At 32.7% G+C, this 20440-nt stretch overlaps 1 protein-coding gene across 4 annotated transcripts in view; it reads left to right on the top strand.

Moving 5' to 3' along the window:
- LOC114328180 (sodium-coupled monocarboxylate transporter 1) overlaps positions 1-20440 on the top strand; it is a 542514-nt gene that overhangs the window by 460350 nt on the left and 61724 nt on the right. For all 4 annotated transcript variants that reach the window (XM_028276963.2, XM_028276962.2, XM_028276964.2 and 1 more), the window contains one exon: positions 16189-16456. In XM_028276963.2, coding sequence (XP_028132764.1) covers positions 16189-16456 — 268 coding nt within the window. The remainder of the gene's footprint in view (positions 1-16188; positions 16457-20440) is intronic.

Below are 20440 nucleotides of genomic sequence, written 5' to 3'. Positions count from 1 at the left end.
AAAATCCTGTATAAAAGGTATATTTGAAAACCCTCAAAAGGGCCACATCAGATTCACATAGCCTAGTTTTCGACTAGTTTACCAGTCATCATCAGTGCTTACCTAAAATGAATATAACCTGATAAAAAAGGCAAAGATGTTGAAATTTTGCCTAGGGTTAAAAAATATTAGGTTATACTCACGTGCAATGTACATGCTAACCACCAAGATAGTATTATACAAAAATATGTGGGTCAAAGCCCAGTAAATGTAGTCCGTCAAGGAAACATAGGGATTAAATGCTACCTTAAGCCTGGATGTTTAAAATATTATCTAACAACTAGTTAGAGTTATAGTTTTACTATAACAACTAGTTTAATGAATTTTAAATGATAATTTTCACATTGGAGTGTGTTGTTACATCATTTATAATTTTAACAATCTGCATACCTTAATTTTAAATATGACAGGTTATTTTTAACTACCTGAGGAACTGTCGTTTGTCTTGTCATCGTTCCGAGATTCCCAAACATTTCATTTTCACTTGCCGTCTCACTTCCAACATGTGAACAAGTCATATCTAGATCTCAGATGTTACCTATATAGATAATATTTTAAACATCCAGGCTTAAGGTAGCATTTTATATCTATGTTTCCTTGACGGACTACTTTTACTGGACTTTGACCCACATATTTTTGTATAATACTATCTTGGTGGTTAGCATGTACATTGCACGTGTGTATAACCTAATATTTTTTAACCCTAGTCAAAATTTCAACATATTTGCCTTTTTTATCAGGTTATATTCATTTTTAGGTAAGCACTGATGATGACTGGTAAACCAGTCGAAAACTAGTTATGTGAATTTGATGTGGCCCTTTTGAGGGTTTTTAAATATACCTTTTATAGAGGATTTTACTGTTTTTTGTATCACATGGTATACAGCCAACTACAGGAAAACTTTTTCCTTGTGGATTTTTTAAAATTTAAAAATTATTTGTACCCAGTACTTTAACACTAGACAATGAAGACAATGTAACGTACAGTGTATAAACGAATGGACACTAAATAGAAAAAAAGAATGGAACAACCACATAGCCAGAATGGGGGAGACACGTGTGGTCAAAATAGCAAGAGATAAATCACCAATCGGTAGAAGAAGTATCGGCCGACCGCGCAAAAGATGGAGTGACAACCTTCCATATAGAAGTATCAATCCGCCAATGAACAAGCAGAATTGCTTATAAAGAGGAAGAAGAAGAAGAAGAAGAAGAAGAAGACTTTAAAACTATTTGGCGTATCCTGATTATAATTTGCAGAAAGTGTAGGTACTGTACACCGTACTAAATTAAGATAAAAAAACGTTTGTAGCTACTACCAGAGGCGTACGATAGGGGATAGTGGCTGGTTGACCCTTCCCAAATTCTACACCACTGACGAAATTACTATTTTAGTGTAATTTTTTTATTTCCAGTACTTTTTATGTAAATGATATATTCTTCATTCGGAACGATAAAATGTTTAGTTTTCGAGATATTTGAAATTAAAAATGAAGCGACACAATACGTTAATCAAAATAACCGTGTCATTTCATTTTTAACTTTAAAGATCTCGAAAACTAATGACTTTATCGTTACGAATGAAGAGTATATTATTTTCATAGAAAGTATTGGAGAATCCAATAATTGATCTAAAATAGCAATTCCGCCAGTGGCGTAGAATTTTGAAAGGGTCAACCATTCACTTTCCTCCGTCGTACGCCTCTGGTAATAGCTAGAAACGTTTGTTTAACATTATTTAGTAGTTTGTACAGTACCTATACTTCCTGCCAAGTATGAAAAGGATACGCCGAATAGTTTTAAAATTCTGAGCAAAAATAATTTTTAAATTTTTAGATAAAATACCCTGTAACTCAGTAAGGAACCACATTTTATTTAAGAGTTTTAGGTTAAATCTTCGTATTTTGTACTTAGGTTTCTGCAGTTACTATATGGACAATTATTACTGAAACACCCTGTAAAGTATGCGGTCTACCCCGATAATGCGGTCTACCTGTGCATATTTATTATAGTGTGTAGTCTACCGATCGCAATCTGCAAATTCCTTAAGGATTTGGGGAATATAATGAAATGAAAGGAAACTCTTTATTCACAAGTAATAAACATTTGGATCCAAATAAATGTACAATGAAAGAGGACAAAAAAAAATGATATTTACAAAAAAAAATTATATGTGACCTACGACCTACTTATTTGCAAAACGATTCAGCCTAATTATGTTATAAAAAAATTGCATGCACCATGCAAGAAAGGTACCAAACAAACCGCTTGTTTGTTGCTTCTCATTATTGTGTGCAAACCCTTCTGAGAAAATAGTATGTTGTTGTTAAGCCGCCCAGGTAGAAAAATCTTTACAAGGTGAATCAAACGCATAAATAAGAAGAATTATTATTTTAATTTTACAAACTAATACTTTGTCATATCAATTTATCATATCACAAAAGCCACAAAAAAATAATAATTCTTCTGATTTTTGAATTTAATTTACTTTCTAAATATTTTTTTGTCGGCACTGTACTATAACTATAATACAGGTTATACACCGAATCTCTCGGTAGATCGCAAGCTATAGTAGCACCATTAATAATTGTTTTGTGCAACAATACAATTAAAATAAATTAATACCTAAGTTATCTAGTTGATTATTTATCTCAGTTTGTAAATTTATATCGTCAACCTAATACAGCGTTTCTCAACGTTTTACCATTTGCGCCCCAATTTTCCATAATTATTTTCACCGCGCCCCCCTCGTTCAATAGCAATATATCTATGCAATAATACATAATATACCTTGAGCAGCATGAAACCTAATAAACTAAAAAGACATTGGGAAACGCTTCACAGTGAGTACATTAACAAACCCCGAGAATTCTTCGAGTTAAAATTAATTAAATGGCGTGAAAAGCAAAAATTAGTTTTAATAAATATTTTGACTGTGAATGAAATAGCTTTACTTGTCTCTTATAAAGTCTGATATTAAATAGCCAGATCTAAAAAGCCTAACAATATTGGTGAAGATCTTATATTACCAACTGCAATCAAAATTGTAGAAACTGTGTTTGGGGAAAATTTTGCTAAAAAATTGGAGTTTATACTCAAATATCAAATGATACTGTTGCCCGCCGAATTAGTGATATAGCTGAATATGTAGGATCAGCTAATCAGGAAGTTGCGTGAAAAGCTGTTTTCGATTCAGCTTGATGAGGCAACAATAACAATAAATATGCTCATTTTATTGCCTACGTTCGATTTTGTGATGGCAGATCAGTAGTAGAACTACTTTTCTGCAAACAAATAGAATTGATAGCAAAGTCGCTTGCATTATTTGCTATGTTAAATGATTATATAATGAAGCAAAAATAGAGACACTGTATGATCAACAAAGAAGCTCTGGCTTGAATATTGTGCTAACTACGATTGTAGCAATAGTTAATTATCTACATAAAAATGAGACCTTTGAAAACAAGAATCTTTTCTGTACTTTGCAAAGACATGGATGCGGTACATTCAGCATTATTATTTTATTGTGAGGCAAGCTGGTTATTACGTGGGAAATTTTTACGTGTTTTGAATTAAGACATGAAATCGCCATTTTTCTAGAATATGAAAAGAGGCCGCAAGCCAAGATGTTTCACGATGGTTTATTTTTGATGAAATTGAGTTACTTGGTTGATATATTCGAGAAACTAAATATTTTGAACTTACAACTTCAAGGGGCCAATACAAATATATTTGATACGAATGATAAAGTTAACGCTTTCTGTAGAAAGTTGAAATTGATGTGGATGAACGTTTTAAAACTACCAGGTTGAAGCACAATACGTGAAAGTTGTTTTTGTAATCATTGAAAATCATTTAGCAATGCTGACAAAACATTTTAAAAGTTACTTTTTTGCCGACGACCACTTCTTGGAATACAATAAGTCCATAGCAAGAGGTTTGTTCGACAATACAATAATAAAATAAAAAAAAAATAAAAATAAGTACCTAATAGTTATGAGTGGGTCGGGAATCCGTTTCAAATAACACCCGAAGAGCTCTCTACTGCAGAAGAAGAAACCTTCATAGACTTTACAGCAAATGCCGAAATCAAGAAACAGTTTAATATTAGATCCCTCTTTAAATTTTGGGCAGGGGTAAATGATAAGTTTTCTGCAATGGAAACCAGAGCGTTCCGTATACTATTACCATTTTCACCATCCTACCTTTGCGAAACATAATTTTCCGCGATAGCTGCTTTAAAGACCAAATATAGATCGCAGCTAAATATAGAGAAAGAACTGAGAGCGTCTATTTCTAATATTACACCCTGTTCCGATAAGCTTTGATCTGTAAAAGAGGCCCAAGGAAGTCATTAATTTACATTAAACTTGTTGATTTAGTGTTCAGTGCTCATAACTATGTATAGCTCCTTGTTCATGGGTATTTTATTTTTTGTTTGTCAGAATTTTGTTTTGCTTTGATTTTAGTAAATTAGTCAATGTTTTAAGTGTTTTTTTTTATATTTTCACGCCCCCCCCCCCATTGCTAAAAGCGCGCCCCCCTAGGGGGCGCGCCCCACAGGTTGAGAATCACTGACCTAATATGAAAAATGCATAAGTATCTACAAAATATTACAAAAATATGTACATTTTATATTTTTGATGGCATCTGTTAGCATTATAAAAAACCTATGTACAACTCTGTCTTCTTCTAATATAGTTGACTAGATTTTGATAAAATTGTGAAAATAAAATCTGCATAAGTCCACTAATGTTAAAAACCATATGAATCCTGACAAGTCCCACAAGTCCGCTCTTGTTAGTGGACAAAACTTTTCTAATGTTTATATAATAAAAACTCTTTTCATTGTAAACGAGTGACTACCTACAGGGTACAGGTTAAAATGACACAACGTATTGTTTGATCAATAATCAAATTGATTACCAAAAACGTGATTTTAAATTGTTTAGGGACTTCTGCAAATAATATTTAGTTGTATACAAATGGAGTTATCCACTTCCAAATTTTGGTCTCTCCTGTAAAATCAAGTTTGGACTTTTAGTGCAGTCACTGGAGGTGGATATGAGCTATTACCTCCGATTTCGTTGAACCTCCATAGATTTGCATGAAAATTGGTGAGTGGTTAGAGGATATCTCAAGGAACACAGGTGACATGGTGCCAACTTGCGCTTTTATCCTGGGGGTGGATGAGACCCCTTCTCGGGGGTTAAAATTATTTTATTGAAAATAACCCCATAATTCGATAGAGGGACAAATTCTAAGCAAAATTTGTTATATAAAGTTATTAAAATAAATCAAAACTTTTTGAGTTATTGAAGATCAAAGATTTTAATTTTTCTTGAGAAAAATGCATGTTTTTAACCGATTTTTCATCAATAACTCAAAAACTGTAAGTTTTTGAAAGAATTTAATACAGTAGAACGTCAATAATCCGGATTAATTGGGACCGGACCCCATCCAGATTATCAAATTATACGGATTATCGAAATTACCTCAAAAAGGCCAGTATACACATTTAAAGTACAACAAACGCTTAAAATTTTATGTTTTCTCTTGTACAGTAAAGTGTCTTGTTTAAACACTGTATTGTAATTAATTTATAATAGCACCATGGGTACAGTAAAAACATCAGACACTATTTGGGCTTTTAAAAAAATGTGTAAAATATTTTTGAACTATAATCAAGTAAATTCAAATGGGAAATAAGCCACAATTTTACCTAAAAATGATTTTATTAACGTTTCGACGCCCAAGTCGGGTGTCGTTGTCAAAATACAAAATAATACTAAATAAACAAAAATGTTGTTGCTTAGTAAAAAATTCTTCTAATAATTTATTTAATCTGACTCATTTATATCGGCAATTCAGACACGTATTATACATTTTAAAGTAGACGACTTTAAAATGATATTGCCAATATTGATGAGTTGCGTTCCTGGGACGACTTTACTAAAAGATAGTTCATTCGATTACATGAAATCAATCCCAACTCAAGAATATCCGCCACAAAAAATCATAGCATGTGATCTGTCTTTAAAAAGACAACCAAATGCAACGGTGGCACTGAAATTCTCGCGTTAGAGATTCCATATTAAATCACGAGGGAAAACCAGGAAAAACCTCGTGATACTATCCCGACATCGTAAGTATTTGGGTTTACATTTAGTTTACTCTCAAAACTAATACCAAATTCTGACTTGATATTTTAAATTTTAAATAATACTAAAATACTAAATGTACTAACTCGATATGTTACTGATTTACTAATTGTGGTATTTTCTTTCTATTGACTTCCTCCTTTAATATGGGTAACCACATCCTACTGCATTCTACCGAGGAATTTGTAAATCAGTAACATATCGAGTTAGTACATTTAGTATTTTAGTATTATTTAAAATTTAAAATATCAAGTCAGAATTTGGTATTAGTTTTGAGAGTAAACTAAATGTAAACCCAAATACTTACGATGTCGGGATAGTATCACGAGGTTTTTCCTGGTTTTCCCTCGTGATTTACTATGGAATCTCTAACGCGAGAATTTCAGTGCCACCGTTGCATTTGGTTGTCTTTTTAAAGACAGATCACATGCTATGATTTTTTGTGGCGGATATTCTTGAGTTGGGATTGATTTCATGTAATCGAATGAACTATCTTTTAGTAAAGTCGTCCCAGGAACGCAACTCATCTATATTGGCAATATCATTTTAAAGTCGTCTACTTTAAAATGTATAATACGTGTCTGAATTGCCGATATAAATGAGTCAGATTAAATAAATTATTAGAAGAATTTTTTACTAAGCAACAACATTTTTGTTTATTTAGTATTATTTTATATTTTGACAACGACACCCGACTTGGGCGTCGAAACGTTAATAAAATCATTTTTAGGTAAAATTGTGGCTTATTTCCCATTTGAATTTACTTGATTATAAAAATGCCACAAGAAAATAGCTTCAGAACAACATTTTTGAACTGCGGTAGAGGTTCGTTTTTCGCAGCGAAGTTCTTAATTTATTTTAAAAGAATCAGATATTTTTGCTAGATACAAATCCGGATTATTGACGGTCCGGATTTTTGACGTCCGGATTATCGACGTTCTACTGTATTACCAAAATTGAAGCTAATAAAAAATGAAATAAATCCTTTACTAGAAAAACCTTTTAGTGTTAATTAAAAGTGAGTTATAGGTAATTGAATATATATTTTTTCGGCCAGTAAAAAAATCCAAGTATTCAAGTTGAAATAACCGGAAAATGATGCATTTTATAACATAAACTTATTTAACATTTGTCAAAGTACTTAAAATTATCGATTAAATGAACCGCCGAACATGTTCATAGCATTAAAATTTATTCACCAAAACTTTTTCAAAATTTATTTTTTAAGAATTTTTCCAAAAAATTTTATTGTTTTTTTAATAACTCCGTTTATTTTTAAGATATCAGGTTTATCTGAAAACTGTTTGGAAGTTATTTCCAAGCGCTATTTAACCACGTTAATTTAACCACGTTAAGACCCCTCACTTTTTTTAGAAATAAAAGGTTAAATGGCCCCGGTTGCATGGTTTTCACAGCAATATTTAGGATTTAAACTCGGTTATTTATTACCCTATCGAAATAGTAAAACAGGTAAGTAAAATATTTGACACGGAATAAACTAAAATTTGGGTATGTATCATTTTTTACGTATATTGAGAATTTTTGGAGTTGTTATCAAAAGAATATGAAAATTACAATAATTTTAAAAATTATGATTTTTTAAATTATAACTTTTTTTCAATAATATGCATTCTAAACCGGTCAAAATTATTAAAATCATTACTTATGCTAATATAAAGAAGTTATTGTAAGGATTATTATAAATTTAAATTTTTGTGGAAATGGCGTATGTTTTATTTTTCACTTTTTCCTAAAAAATTCGAAAGGGTTCTTTTATTTTCATCATAACTTGTTTAATTTTGACGCTATTAACTTGTTCTGAAGCTCATTTAATAGGTATCTCGAAATACGTTGACAAATGATTAGCAGGTATATTTTATACATTGCATCGTTTTCCCGTTATTTAAGCTTGAATACTTAGATTTGAGTACTCGTCGAAAAAAACACACATTCAATTGTCAATAACTCACTTTGAACTAACATTAGTTTAGTTTTTTAAGTGAGGAATGTATTCTGTTTTTTATTATCATCAATTTCAGTTCATTGCTTATAATTTGTCCCTCTATCGATTTATGGTATAATTTTTAATAAAATAGTTTTCACCCCCGAGAAGGGGTGGCATCCACCCCCAGGGTAAAAGCGCAAGTTGGCATTATGTCACCTTTGTTCCTTGAGGTATCCTCTGATTACTCACCAATTTTCATGAAAAACGATGGAGGTTCAACGAAATCGGAGGTGAAAACCTTCAGTGACTCCACTATTTGGCATTTTTCGCATTAGGCCGACGATAAGTTATATTGTGATAAGGTACACGATCCAAAAATTCTTAGCCTTATAGCCCTTTCAGACTAAGACACTGGTGTCTGCGACGACAGACGAGCCATTTTTAGTGTCTGGCTCATTTTAGACTTAGATCTACAGACCGAGCAAGCTTTGTAAATTCCACGGCTTCGCGCAACCGTACTTGAGACTGCGTCAGGTGTTTGAGTTTGTTTGTTGATTCTGTTTGAATATTGGTATTATGCTGATCCTCTGGTGTGAATTTTTAAAACTTTTAAGTGTGGTTTTTGACCGTTGTGGGAAATTATTTATTTAGTTTTGTGTTTATAATTTAAACTCTTGTTTTATTTTCAAAGTTTTTTTGCTGTACCTAAGTACAAAATGAATAATAATATTTTGTATTATACTTAAATAAAAAATACAATATTTTCTGAAATGCTATTTTCCAAATAGCTAGCTTATAAAATGGCTTAGTCAAAATTATAAAGGCTCAGTAAATAATAACAAACAATTACTTGTATTAATAACAAAATATTTTGTAATTACCTATGTTAAAAAATCTCCATAAAAAAAATAGAATTAATTCCATCATTTTCGTGTCTCATGTGGCGTAGCTACTTTTGCTACTACCCAACGCTTAGCTACTCTACATACAATTTGTATTATTTTATCAAAAAAAACCAAATTTACTCTGCAAATTAATTGTATATATTTTGCTTTGCATTTTCATATAAAAAAAAACTGCGGTATAATATAATAATTATTATAATATAATATAATATGTATAATATATTAAAGTTTTTAATATTGCTAATCCAGATTTAGCCATACCACTTACACTCCCTCTAAGGGGAAAATTCACTCATCCCAGATACCTAAGGTATTAAAAGGATTGACCTCTGGTGGGACTATTTCCATGTTATCGAGCCCTAGGTGACTTGGTATGTATGCACATACTTAACCCTTAAATGCCCGTGATATGAAAATAACCATAAATGCCCATGTGGGGTCTCCTAGGGACCCCACTAAAATTTTCAATTTAGTAACGTCATTTAGCACTGACTAAAAGGAAAACACGGTTAAAAATAATTTTACGCATATTTGAATAATTTTTATTTATTTTTCATACAAAATTAACGGCTTTTCTAGAAACAAATTATTTTCAATTCGAACAAAATTAAAATTAAATAATAATATAAGCATATAACTTTTAGTTGCAATTTTTACATACAATAGTTTTTTCTTCTTTTCTGTGCACCTGGCATATAAATTTTTTGCAAAAAGAGCAAACGGTATTCACTTTTCTGTCACAGTTTCGCGGACACTGGTAACAACGAGCACGTTTCTTAGCTGAATGGACGGATTGAGTTGCAACTTCGGTAGTTGGGTTTACCATTGGTATGCCACCATCTTTTAGAGCAGATTTTACATAGGCTTTATGTTTTATATATTTCGCTCTTTTTTCCATGTTGTTTCGAGCAAGCTCAGCCCCTAATTGTAACAGGAAAATACGTCTTCGTGAAAAATTATTTTTCTTCCAATCAGGATTTTTTTCAATGTATAAAATATAGGCATTTAGTGCACATATGTCTATAATATTCATAAAGAGCCTGAATGGCCAACGAGCAGTTCTTCTTTTACAGGAATATTCCCTAATCAGTTTGTCGGCATTATCAACACCACCCTTGGTATTATTATAGTCTAAAATCATCAAGGGTTTGTTTTGAGAGTCTTGACAAATTATATCACTATCGTGTTGACTTGAAAGAAGATGTACCATCCTGTGTATTTTAGGTATGTACGAAACCATAGCTAATTCTTTAGTAAAAGCAAATATTGACGACTCCGCAGGTCTTTTTGTCAAACTTAGTTGTGGTGGTGTATCAGGTTTATTTTTGCGGACGGTCCCAAGTAAAGTAAGGTTTTTAGATAAAAGATATTGAGCAAGAGGAACACTGGTAAAAAAGTTGTCAGTTGTAATTCCTCTCCAACTGCCATGATATGGTTCCACCAGATCTTTCACAACACGAAATCCCTGATTTTTCTCTATTGTACCACCTGGTAGTTTTCCAAGGTACACCTGAAGTTTTGATAAATAAGATGTTTTAACATCCGCGGCAGCCCAAATTTTTATCCCATAGCGGCAAGGTTTTGATTTTATATATTGTCTAAAAGGACACTTTCCTCTAAAACTCACTAACTGTTCGTCAACGGTTATATGTTCGTATGGTTCAAAGGCTTTTTCACAGTTAGAGACGAACATGTCCCAAATTACTCGTATCGCCGCTAACTTATCCTGTTCCTTCCGCTCCACCCTGATCACTTTGTCATCAAACCTCAAGAAACTCGATAATTCTTCAAATCGGTTCCTAGCTAATGCGGCTGTAAAAAATGACCGGCGTATTGAGGTGTCTGTAGACCATATCTCTCGTGTCGATTCTTTCCCACACCTTAAAGCACCAGCTTTGATAAGTGCTCCTAAAAAGCTATCCAGTTCATTGTTGGTAAGTACCGTCCACTCTTTTTTGTTATTCGGATGTTTTTCGTTCCACTCTTGATAACGCCTAACAGCTTCTTCATTAGTATGAAGGCATATGACATTCTTCATCTCTTCGGTCAAAAATAAATTGAAATAGTCTAAAAACGTGTTGGAATTTTTACTATAGTTTGTTAAGCCTGGATGTACATTTATAATATTTTTTTGTTGCCTCTTGGATCTCACGAAAGGTAGGCTATTCCACTGCATTCCAGATTTGGATGTATATGTTGGACCACTAACCTCACTAATATTATCGTCCACTTCGGTAGGTTCTGCATCTGATGATCTGATTCCTCGTCACTGTTGACTTCTAAATTGTCCTCAGTTTCCGAAACATTTTCGCTATCTGATTCGTCGGTAATCTCATAGTCGAAATCGGAGTCTGATATCCCTTCTTCTATATTTCGGATAATTTTTTCATGTTCTTGGTCGCTTATTGTCATTTTCATTCTCTTACGGTCCATTTTTCAATGTAAACTGACGAAAAATGTTAAAAATAATAAAAATATTCTGGTGCCTCTAAATGCCCAATCGGGGTCACAGCGAGACCCCACTTATCTAAATCTCTCTTACAGACCACTGCACCTCACGAATGTTCGTGGTATACTAACAGAAAACGTAGGAGACACGTCCACACAAATACCTGATTGCGCGGTTGCCAAATGTTTCAAATAAAGATATTATAGCCAAAAATGTATGTCTGGGGTCCCATAGTGACCCCGATTGGGCATTTAAGGGTTAATGTAAATAAAAATCAATGTTAAAAACTTTAATAATATTATGTATTAGCAATATTAAAAGCTGTATATTATATTATAATATAATAATTATTATTATAATATAATATAATATAATTATTAAAGTATTTAACATTGTTTTTAATGTATTTTTTTTTATTAGCAATTATATTAGATAACTAATTACTATGTATCGGTAGAAACGATTATTTACTTAAATTTGACAAATTCTAACTCCACTCGACCAGCCCACGACCACACAACTCGAAACACAAGTAAGTAAGTACGGTTGCGTGAAGCATGGCGCGAAGCCGTGGAATTTATAGGACTAGCTCGGTCTATTATAGATCCTTGTCATTTTAGTGGCTCAGTAGTAGCCGACGAGTGTCTCACCTTCACCACCAGGCCGGCCACTGGACACCGTTTTATTTTTAGCAAAGTATTGGAATGAATCGAAGCGTTCAAACGAGCCACTTCTGGCGTCTTGTTTTCAGTTTTGTTTTAATAATTTGTAAAATTTTAAGTAAGGAAGTTAATGCGGATTTCAATACACAAGATTTAAGAACTGCTATTAGCCACTTCTTCTGGGGGCATAAATTAGAACAATATAGCAATATATTTTCTAAAAGAAATGCATGAAAAAGTGCATTATAAGAAAAATTTCAAATTTGAAAAAGATTTTATAGAGAAAGAGAGCAAAGAGAAAAGTATTATAGGTATATTACACTTTATTGTTTTCATCCATTTAATAACATTAAAATGTGAAAACCGAAAATTCTCCATGTCTGTCTATCCGTCCGTAAACAAAACTCCTTCGATATTAGAATATAATCGACATATGAGGTGTCGAATGAGAGCTTATTACTTAAAGATATTATTAAGGCCATGGGCACATAATTCGCAAATATTTTACGGCTATCCCTACTTTTTCTGTCTTTACACGGCAAATTACGTGTAGTAAAATTCACACTGGTATGGATATGTAAACATTACTTGAAAATGTCATCATTAACTTAAAGAGATGGCTTTTGAATGTTCTTGGATAACTGTTATTTGTATAATTGCAAATTATTAATTCAGTTAATAAATGTGATAATTTTTTCACTTACTATGTATTCAGTGATTGTAATAATTTATATGTACAACAAAAACTAATACTCAATCGAGAAAAGAGGAAAAGTGTTAAAGTGATTTTTTAATAATATATTGTTACTATGGAACGCTTACAATTTTAAACATCTTTAACAACAAAATATTTGGATCACAGAATATATTATCCTGATGTATTCTCTGCTTGAATCTTCCACAAATAATACACGATAAATAACTTTTTATTAAGTTCACGTCTTAAATCAATTATTTATCAAATACACTATATATCAATATTATTTTTAATCAACAACTCAAAATATTCCCGATGCCATGTCAAATATTTAAAATTGACACTGATTGTCACTGTCTGACTGACAATATGCTGACAATATTCTATTCGACTGAGTGCGTTGTAAGACAAAGATAGATTTGGAAAATATTACCACGGACATGGTGTCCATTTTTTTCGAATCCTGAAAAAACTAATAAATACTTTTAAAAAATTTAAACGCAGAATGAAAGACTAAATTATTACCGGGGGCCAAAAGTCCCTTAGAATAAATGAAAAGTTTATTTTGAATGAGATATTTGAAATTAAAAATCACACTAAATTTTCTCTTAGTTTTTCACCTCTGTAACTTATTAAAATAAACATTATAGAAGTTCTAAGGGACTTTCGGCTCTCACTAATAAGGTAATCTTTCATTCTGCGTTTAAATGTTTCAAAAATACTTATTAGTTTTCTCAGGATTCGAAAAAAATGAATCCCCATTTGAATAGCATTGCAGCCGAAAATACGTACCCATCCCCTTAAGGATGAAATATTCGACCTCGGACTTCCGGTTCCAGTGTTGCAACCGGAAGTACTATTTTAAGCTATCTGAAATAGTACAATTGATATATTATTCGACGCGTTTTAGCAAGTCGACAACAAATATACACTTTCGGTTTTTATATCACTTCACTTTTATATCGTGAAGAGACACGATGTCGGAAACGGAAGTTGTGCTGGAGTCTAAAGACTAAATCTTTCTTTTTTCACACTTTTTCTTATGACGAGACTTTTTTATTGGTTTCGTTGTGGTATCATTAGTGCCTGGGTACGGTCAAAGGCATATGCACATCTTCTAGGCTAAACTTTTTTCGAAAAAGTTAATTTTCTACGGGAAATTTTGTATCTCCCTGCGGCAATCCTTATTAACATACCACCATTTACAGATGCCACTGGTTCTTTCAACGGTGGTTCACTCCAAAGAGTACGCTTTTTCTTTACTGGATTCATCTACAACAAAATTATGTATATTTATACAAGGCGAAAACGGCGGGTTAGTTGGGGAAAATATTCTCATGAGATTTTATTGCACAATAACATTCGTGAGACATCCCAGAATAAGGTTCAAGAAGTCGCCCACGTGAAAAGTGGTCCAATTTTTTTTTAAATTTTTTTTACTGACCAAAAAAGGTCTCTTATAATTTTTCTGTAAAGTTGATCGTTTTCGAGTTATAAGCAATTTAAAATTGAAAAAAAAAACGAAAAATGGCGATTTTAATAACTCGGTTAAAAGTTATTATTATGAAAGTCAGAAAGTTACTAGATCAAAGTGTAAAGTCGCCCCTACAAGATCCTGAAGAAATTTTTGTCATTATTTTATTACTGAGCTGTTATTTTTAAGTAATAATAATGGGCGCCATGCAAGTGTTAGGCGGCCATAAATGCTGAGTGCGAGAGAGATGCCATTCCGGCAGTCCAATTGTGCATCTTACTCGCACTCATATTTACAGCCGCGTCAATACGATCTAACCGCTCAATTGTTATTAATTAAAAATAACAGATTAGTAATAAATTAAAGACACAAATTTCTTCAGGATCATGTAGGAGGGGCTTTAGGCTTTGATTTAGTCACTTTCTGATTTTCACAATAATAATTTTTAACTGAGTTATTAAGCCTTAAAAATGGCCATTTTCGCGTTTTTTAATTTTTAAATTGCTTATAACTCGAAAACGATCAACTTTAGAGAACAATTATCAGAGACCTTCTTTGTCCAAAATAATCCAAAAAATCTAAAAAAAAAAATTGTCCGGGCCAAAAATATTAATTTTTGCAATTTGAAAAAAAAATGTTTTTAAAAAAAATTTGGACCACTTTTCACGTGGGCGACTTCTTGAACCTTATTCTGGGATGTCTCACGAATGTGATTATGCAAAAAAATCTCATGGGAATATTTTCCCCAACGAATCCGCCGTTTTCGCCTTATCTAATTAAAACAATTTCATTTAAAATTGTTATTAAGAATAATTTAAAAAGTCTGGTGTATATTTTTTGTGTCATCAAAATTAACTTAAGGGATGGGTACGTATTTTCGGTGCAATGGTATTTAAATTGGGATTCATTTTTTTCGAATCCTGAGAAAAGTAATAAGTATTTTTGAAAAATTTAAACGCGGAATGAAAGATTACGTTCTTACGGAGGGCCGAAGGTCCCTGAAAACCTCTAAAATATTTATTTTAATAAGCTACAGGGGTGAAAAACTAAGAGAAAATGTAGTGTGATTTTTAATTTCAAATATCTCATTCCAAAGAAACTTATTATTCATTCTAACGGATTTTCGGCCCTCGGTAATAAAGTAATCTTTCATTCTGCGTTTAAATTTTTCAAAAATATTTATTAGTTTTCTCAGAATTCGAAAAAAATGATTACATTTAAATAACATTGAAAACTTTGACAGGCGTCAAAATGTTCCTTTCCTCTTAAATAAATAAATATTGCTGAAAATCTACAGGCACCAAATAAAGCCCGCGGGCCTTGTTTAGAACTTTACCGGTGGGCCTTAATAGGAACAGTTTCTTTGCCCATGTCTTGTTCTGTATATTTATGAAAAGCTATAAATAACGAACTATAAATAAATATCGAACGTTACAGTACATTATTTTTCATGTCGTCTATTCAGATTCTATAAATTATAAATTTTAGCACTAGATGCCAGAAGCGTCCAGAGACAAACATGACCTTGAGAAATCCTCGCTTTTTTTAATAAAAACAATCGATCGGCCTTATTTGGAACCGGACCTCATTTGGGTCGCTTTCCTTAATTTCTTAATTTTAAGGACTTAATATATTTTTTAATGAACTTTTGTAAAATATTGCATATAAAAAGTATTAAAAGAGAATAATAAAAATATTTGACATTGAACTTCATAATTTACGACACAAAAAATTCAACGAATACAAATTTAAGTATTTCGTAATCCATGCCAAAAATAGAAAAAAGAAAAATTTTATTTAAATCTTTCAGTGCACTACTTTATTTGTTTTTTATTGATTTGTAATGTGTTTTGTAGCTTGAATGTCTCCAACTTAAATTCCCTTGCGACAGTCACCTTCGAAGACTTCGTCCGTCCTTTATTCAAAGACATGAAGGACTCTCGACAACTTTGGTCCATCAAATTCATCGGAGTCGTCTACGGACTGGTCATCATGGGAATCAGCTTTGGAGTGGGTCTCTTAGATGGCGTTATTGAATCCTCTATGTTGGTCACTTCGGCTACTTCTGGACCTCTTCTAGGTGTATTCGTGATGGCTTTGTTAATTCCGTGCGCCAATTGGAAGGTAAGTGGCGATTCTTTATTCGATTTTGGTATTTGCGTAGTTCGTCTTTGGGGAATTTACTAGTAGAAACAGGGGTGGATCTGTATTGGATTTTGTAAGGATCCAATACGTAATAAAAATATAAAAGTTTTGAAATTCATTACTGTTTATTTTTAAAACTGTTAATATCTCATTTCACAATATTTGTGAAATTTTAGATTTGTGATTTGTGATTACATTAGACATGATATATAATTCCAGGTCATATAATTATTAAATAGTTTAATATTGTTAAAGTCTTCTTCTTCTTCTTTTTCTTATATTAAACCTTTTGTCCTATTCTTAGCCAACTTTAAGCTTATATTCGTAGCTGTGATGTTGACTGCCAGCTATTTTGCCACCTGTTAAAGGGCGTTCCTATTGGTGTCTTGCCTGTTGGCTCTGAATTTCTGGCTATATTCTCTCTACCTTCTCTCGCTGTCAATTCTCGTCACATACTGATTCCACTCTCGTCTTCTCTGTCTTCCCCACTTTTATTTTACCGAGATCTCTTATTCTGTCGTTCGGTATTCTGTCAAGTAGTGTTTTTCCAGTTATTGACATCAACGCTCTCATTTCTGATGTTCTCAGTATCATCTTGCTTTCTGCTGTGACACATCTTGTTTCTATCGTGTACGTCATGATCGGTCTAACACATATCTCATATCTTTATTTCTCCAGATGACATCCGTCAGACATCCTGATAAGTAGGTAATTGGCTTTATTTGCTTGCTGAACAAGAAAATAAATATGAAGACTGAAAAAGTTTTGTACACACTTATGACAACAGGTGAACAGGGAAAGTGTACTTTTGAAGTGTGTAAAACAAATAAATTCTAGCTGAGCGCTTTCGGCTTATAAAGCCATCTGCGGAGCTATGCTACAATAGAAAGGTCTGTAATGAATAATTGATCTTAGAATTCAAAAGTTTAACTTACGTCAAAAGGTTCAAAATACCACTATGAAAAGAGATGGATCCCATGTACGATATACAAAAAATACTTCTATTACTTGTGCAGTTTTTTTAATGATGGAAAAAAAATTTAGAAAAAAAAACCTTGTCTGTCTGTTGAAAAAAGGTGGTCATTTCTTGCTGTTCTTAGTCGGGAAAGTTGAAAAAACATATATATTACAAGCACAAAGGACTTTCACCAGTGGTGTCATGGCAAAATTAGCAGTGCCGGAACGCACTGCTAATTTTTGTTTACAAAACCTAAATTCTATATTTATTTTTCTTTCTTTTCTTAACCAGTGTGGGAACGGCGTTCCCACGCGTTCCCACACCATGACACCACTGACTTTCACGAAAAACTACATTACATATAACAAAAATTTGATCATGGTAAGGTCGAGAGACCTTACCATCTGATGTGTGCTGTGTCAGTATGAAGAATGGCGAAATGGCGGCATGTAGTCTGGTGGATTTTAATGACAGCTGACAAAGATAGTGTGTGCTAGTAAAGGTACTTTCACCTTTTCTCATAACAAGTGACAGTTGACATATGACATTTTAGCAATCGAATTGAACAACTTTTCAACATGGTCTGTAGTTACATAAATCTAGTTTTTTAAATTATAATGAAATACAATACATATTGTAGTTACATAAATCTAGTTTTTTAAATTATAATGAAATACAATACATATTATTGAAAAAAGACGACTTAAGGTCCAAGATCCATCTCTCTTCATAGTGGTATTTTGAACCTTTTGACGTAAGTTAAACTTTTGAATTCTATGATCAATTATTCATTAGAGACCTTTCTATTGTAGCATAGCTCCGAAGATGGCTTTATAAGCCGAAAGCGCTCAGTTAGGATTTATTTGTTTTACACACTTCAAAAGTACACTTTCCCTGTTCACCTGTTGAACAAGAAAAGTTTCAGATATAAATAATTATTTACCATTTGAATTTTTATTGTAATGGTGGATTTTGTATCTGAGACTTTTCAGTTCATTTAAGACATGTCGCTGAATTGCGTCCCAATGTGGACTTCAAATGATCTTTGAAATTTACCTTAAATAGATAAGCTGACTAGTTTTCGCTTCGGAGGTGTGCACGCTAGCTCTGCTGAGGAAGCTTGTAAGGCAGAAACAGCTGTCCAGGGATTGTGCATCCCTCTGAATCGAAAGCAAGCAAAAACCATCTTTTACATTAGATGCTTATTTACAAAATAATAAACATCACGCACAGGTTTTATTTTCATAAGTAGAATAGCGTAGGCGAAGTAAATAACACACGCAGGTTGTTTTGCAGATATCAACAAGGTTGTTTATGATATAACGACAAACTTGACACAGTAATAAAAAAAAGAATATGTGTGTACTTTGTACGCACGTAAGAAGATATTCTTCTATTATATAATGGGTAATATAAACGAAGTAAATATACTTAACAGGTTATTTGTATTTTATTTAAAAATCAAACTAACTTTCTTATCTACCACTTTCAAAAAATTTTTATTAAAACAACCAAAAATAAAAAAAAATATGAATCGCCCAGGATTTGAACCCGCATCATTCCAATCTCAGAGCTAACGCATTACCAACTAATCCAGCGAGCTCCTTGTAATTGACATGTAAGTTTCGGATATAATTAAACAACACGGCGACATATAGTGTAAAAATGTTATGCTTACGTAATATTTTATTATTTTACTACAGAGAAACACAAATCCAAAAACACAAGAATTATAATAAATAATACATTTCCTAAAAACACTAATATATTCTTTTAATGACTTATTTGCACGGTTACAGATACATACATACCTATCTTGAAAGTTTAGCAATGAACTACATACTGTCTGTGTACATAGTGTCTGCGCAGGCGCGCAGATTTATGTACAATTTTACCCTCAATCGAGTCGCGCCTAAAGAAGAATCTCTTCAAAAACATAGACAAACATATTTACATAACGATGTATTGATAAATAAGGGAACGTAAATAGATTCGGGTGAATTGATAGTTAGTCAGCTAGAATTAAGTAAGTTGGTTTTGGGGTCTTGCTATCGTTTAGAGCAGAATAATGTACTCATCTGTCAACTGAATACACTTACATGGTATTTGTTCATAGGCGAAGCAATAAAGCATTAAAATCGACCTTACGTCCGAAAAAAAACTACAAGATGGATCTTAATAATTCTTTTTGCTTTATTGTGTTAATGCGCCACGAAATTTTGTGACGCATAGCCATGAAATAATACTGAAAAACTGCATTTATGCATACAAAAAATGCATTCTTAACCTTCCGTTAGTCACACCAATTTTTTGTGATCTCATACTCGCGCAGGGTACAGAAGACTGGGTCCAAAACTATGGGTCAGCAACATCTTAATTTTTTTTGCAAAATGGTGTTCAATTATTATATTATTTAATGAATATATGATCACATAATTTTGTAGATATGCGTTTGTCTCAACATTATATTACTTTAATGAAAAGTAACTTTGTTTATCATCATCTTCATACGTTTCCTTGTCAGTCGATACTTCCTCAAATAATTTTAATAGTAAGTGCTCCTCCTCCTCCTCGTAATCCATATCTAAATATATAAACATAAAAAAATAAACACAAATATATAAACATAAAAATTTACCTAGATCAGAGAGTGCAGCCAGCACTCTTATCGACGATTTCACCACTTGTTAGAGGTTCATCAGAGACTGCATAGGCTGCTTTCTCTCATCATCCAGCCTCAAAAGTCCACTGCTGAACATAGGCCTCCTCCCCTCGTTTCCAACCCCATCTATCCTGCGCCGCCCTCATCCAGTTTTTATTTACCTTTCTTAAGTCGTCAGTCCATCTTGTAGGCGGTCGACCGACGCTTCTCTTGGCCTCCATTCCAATAACCTCTTCGTCCATCGCCCATCTGTCATTCTGGCTACGTGTCCTGCCCATCTCCACTTCAACCTGGCTATCCTCTCGATGACGTCAGTCACCTTTGTTCTTCTCCTGATTTCTTC

This window comes from Diabrotica virgifera, chromosome 6, assembly GCF_917563875.1.
Source record: "Diabrotica virgifera virgifera chromosome 6, PGI_DIABVI_V3a".
NCBI lineage: Eukaryota > Metazoa > Arthropoda > Insecta > Coleoptera > Chrysomelidae > Diabrotica > Diabrotica virgifera.
Note: the sequence above shows the minus strand (reverse complement) of the source record. Positions and strands in the feature narration are given on the sequence as shown.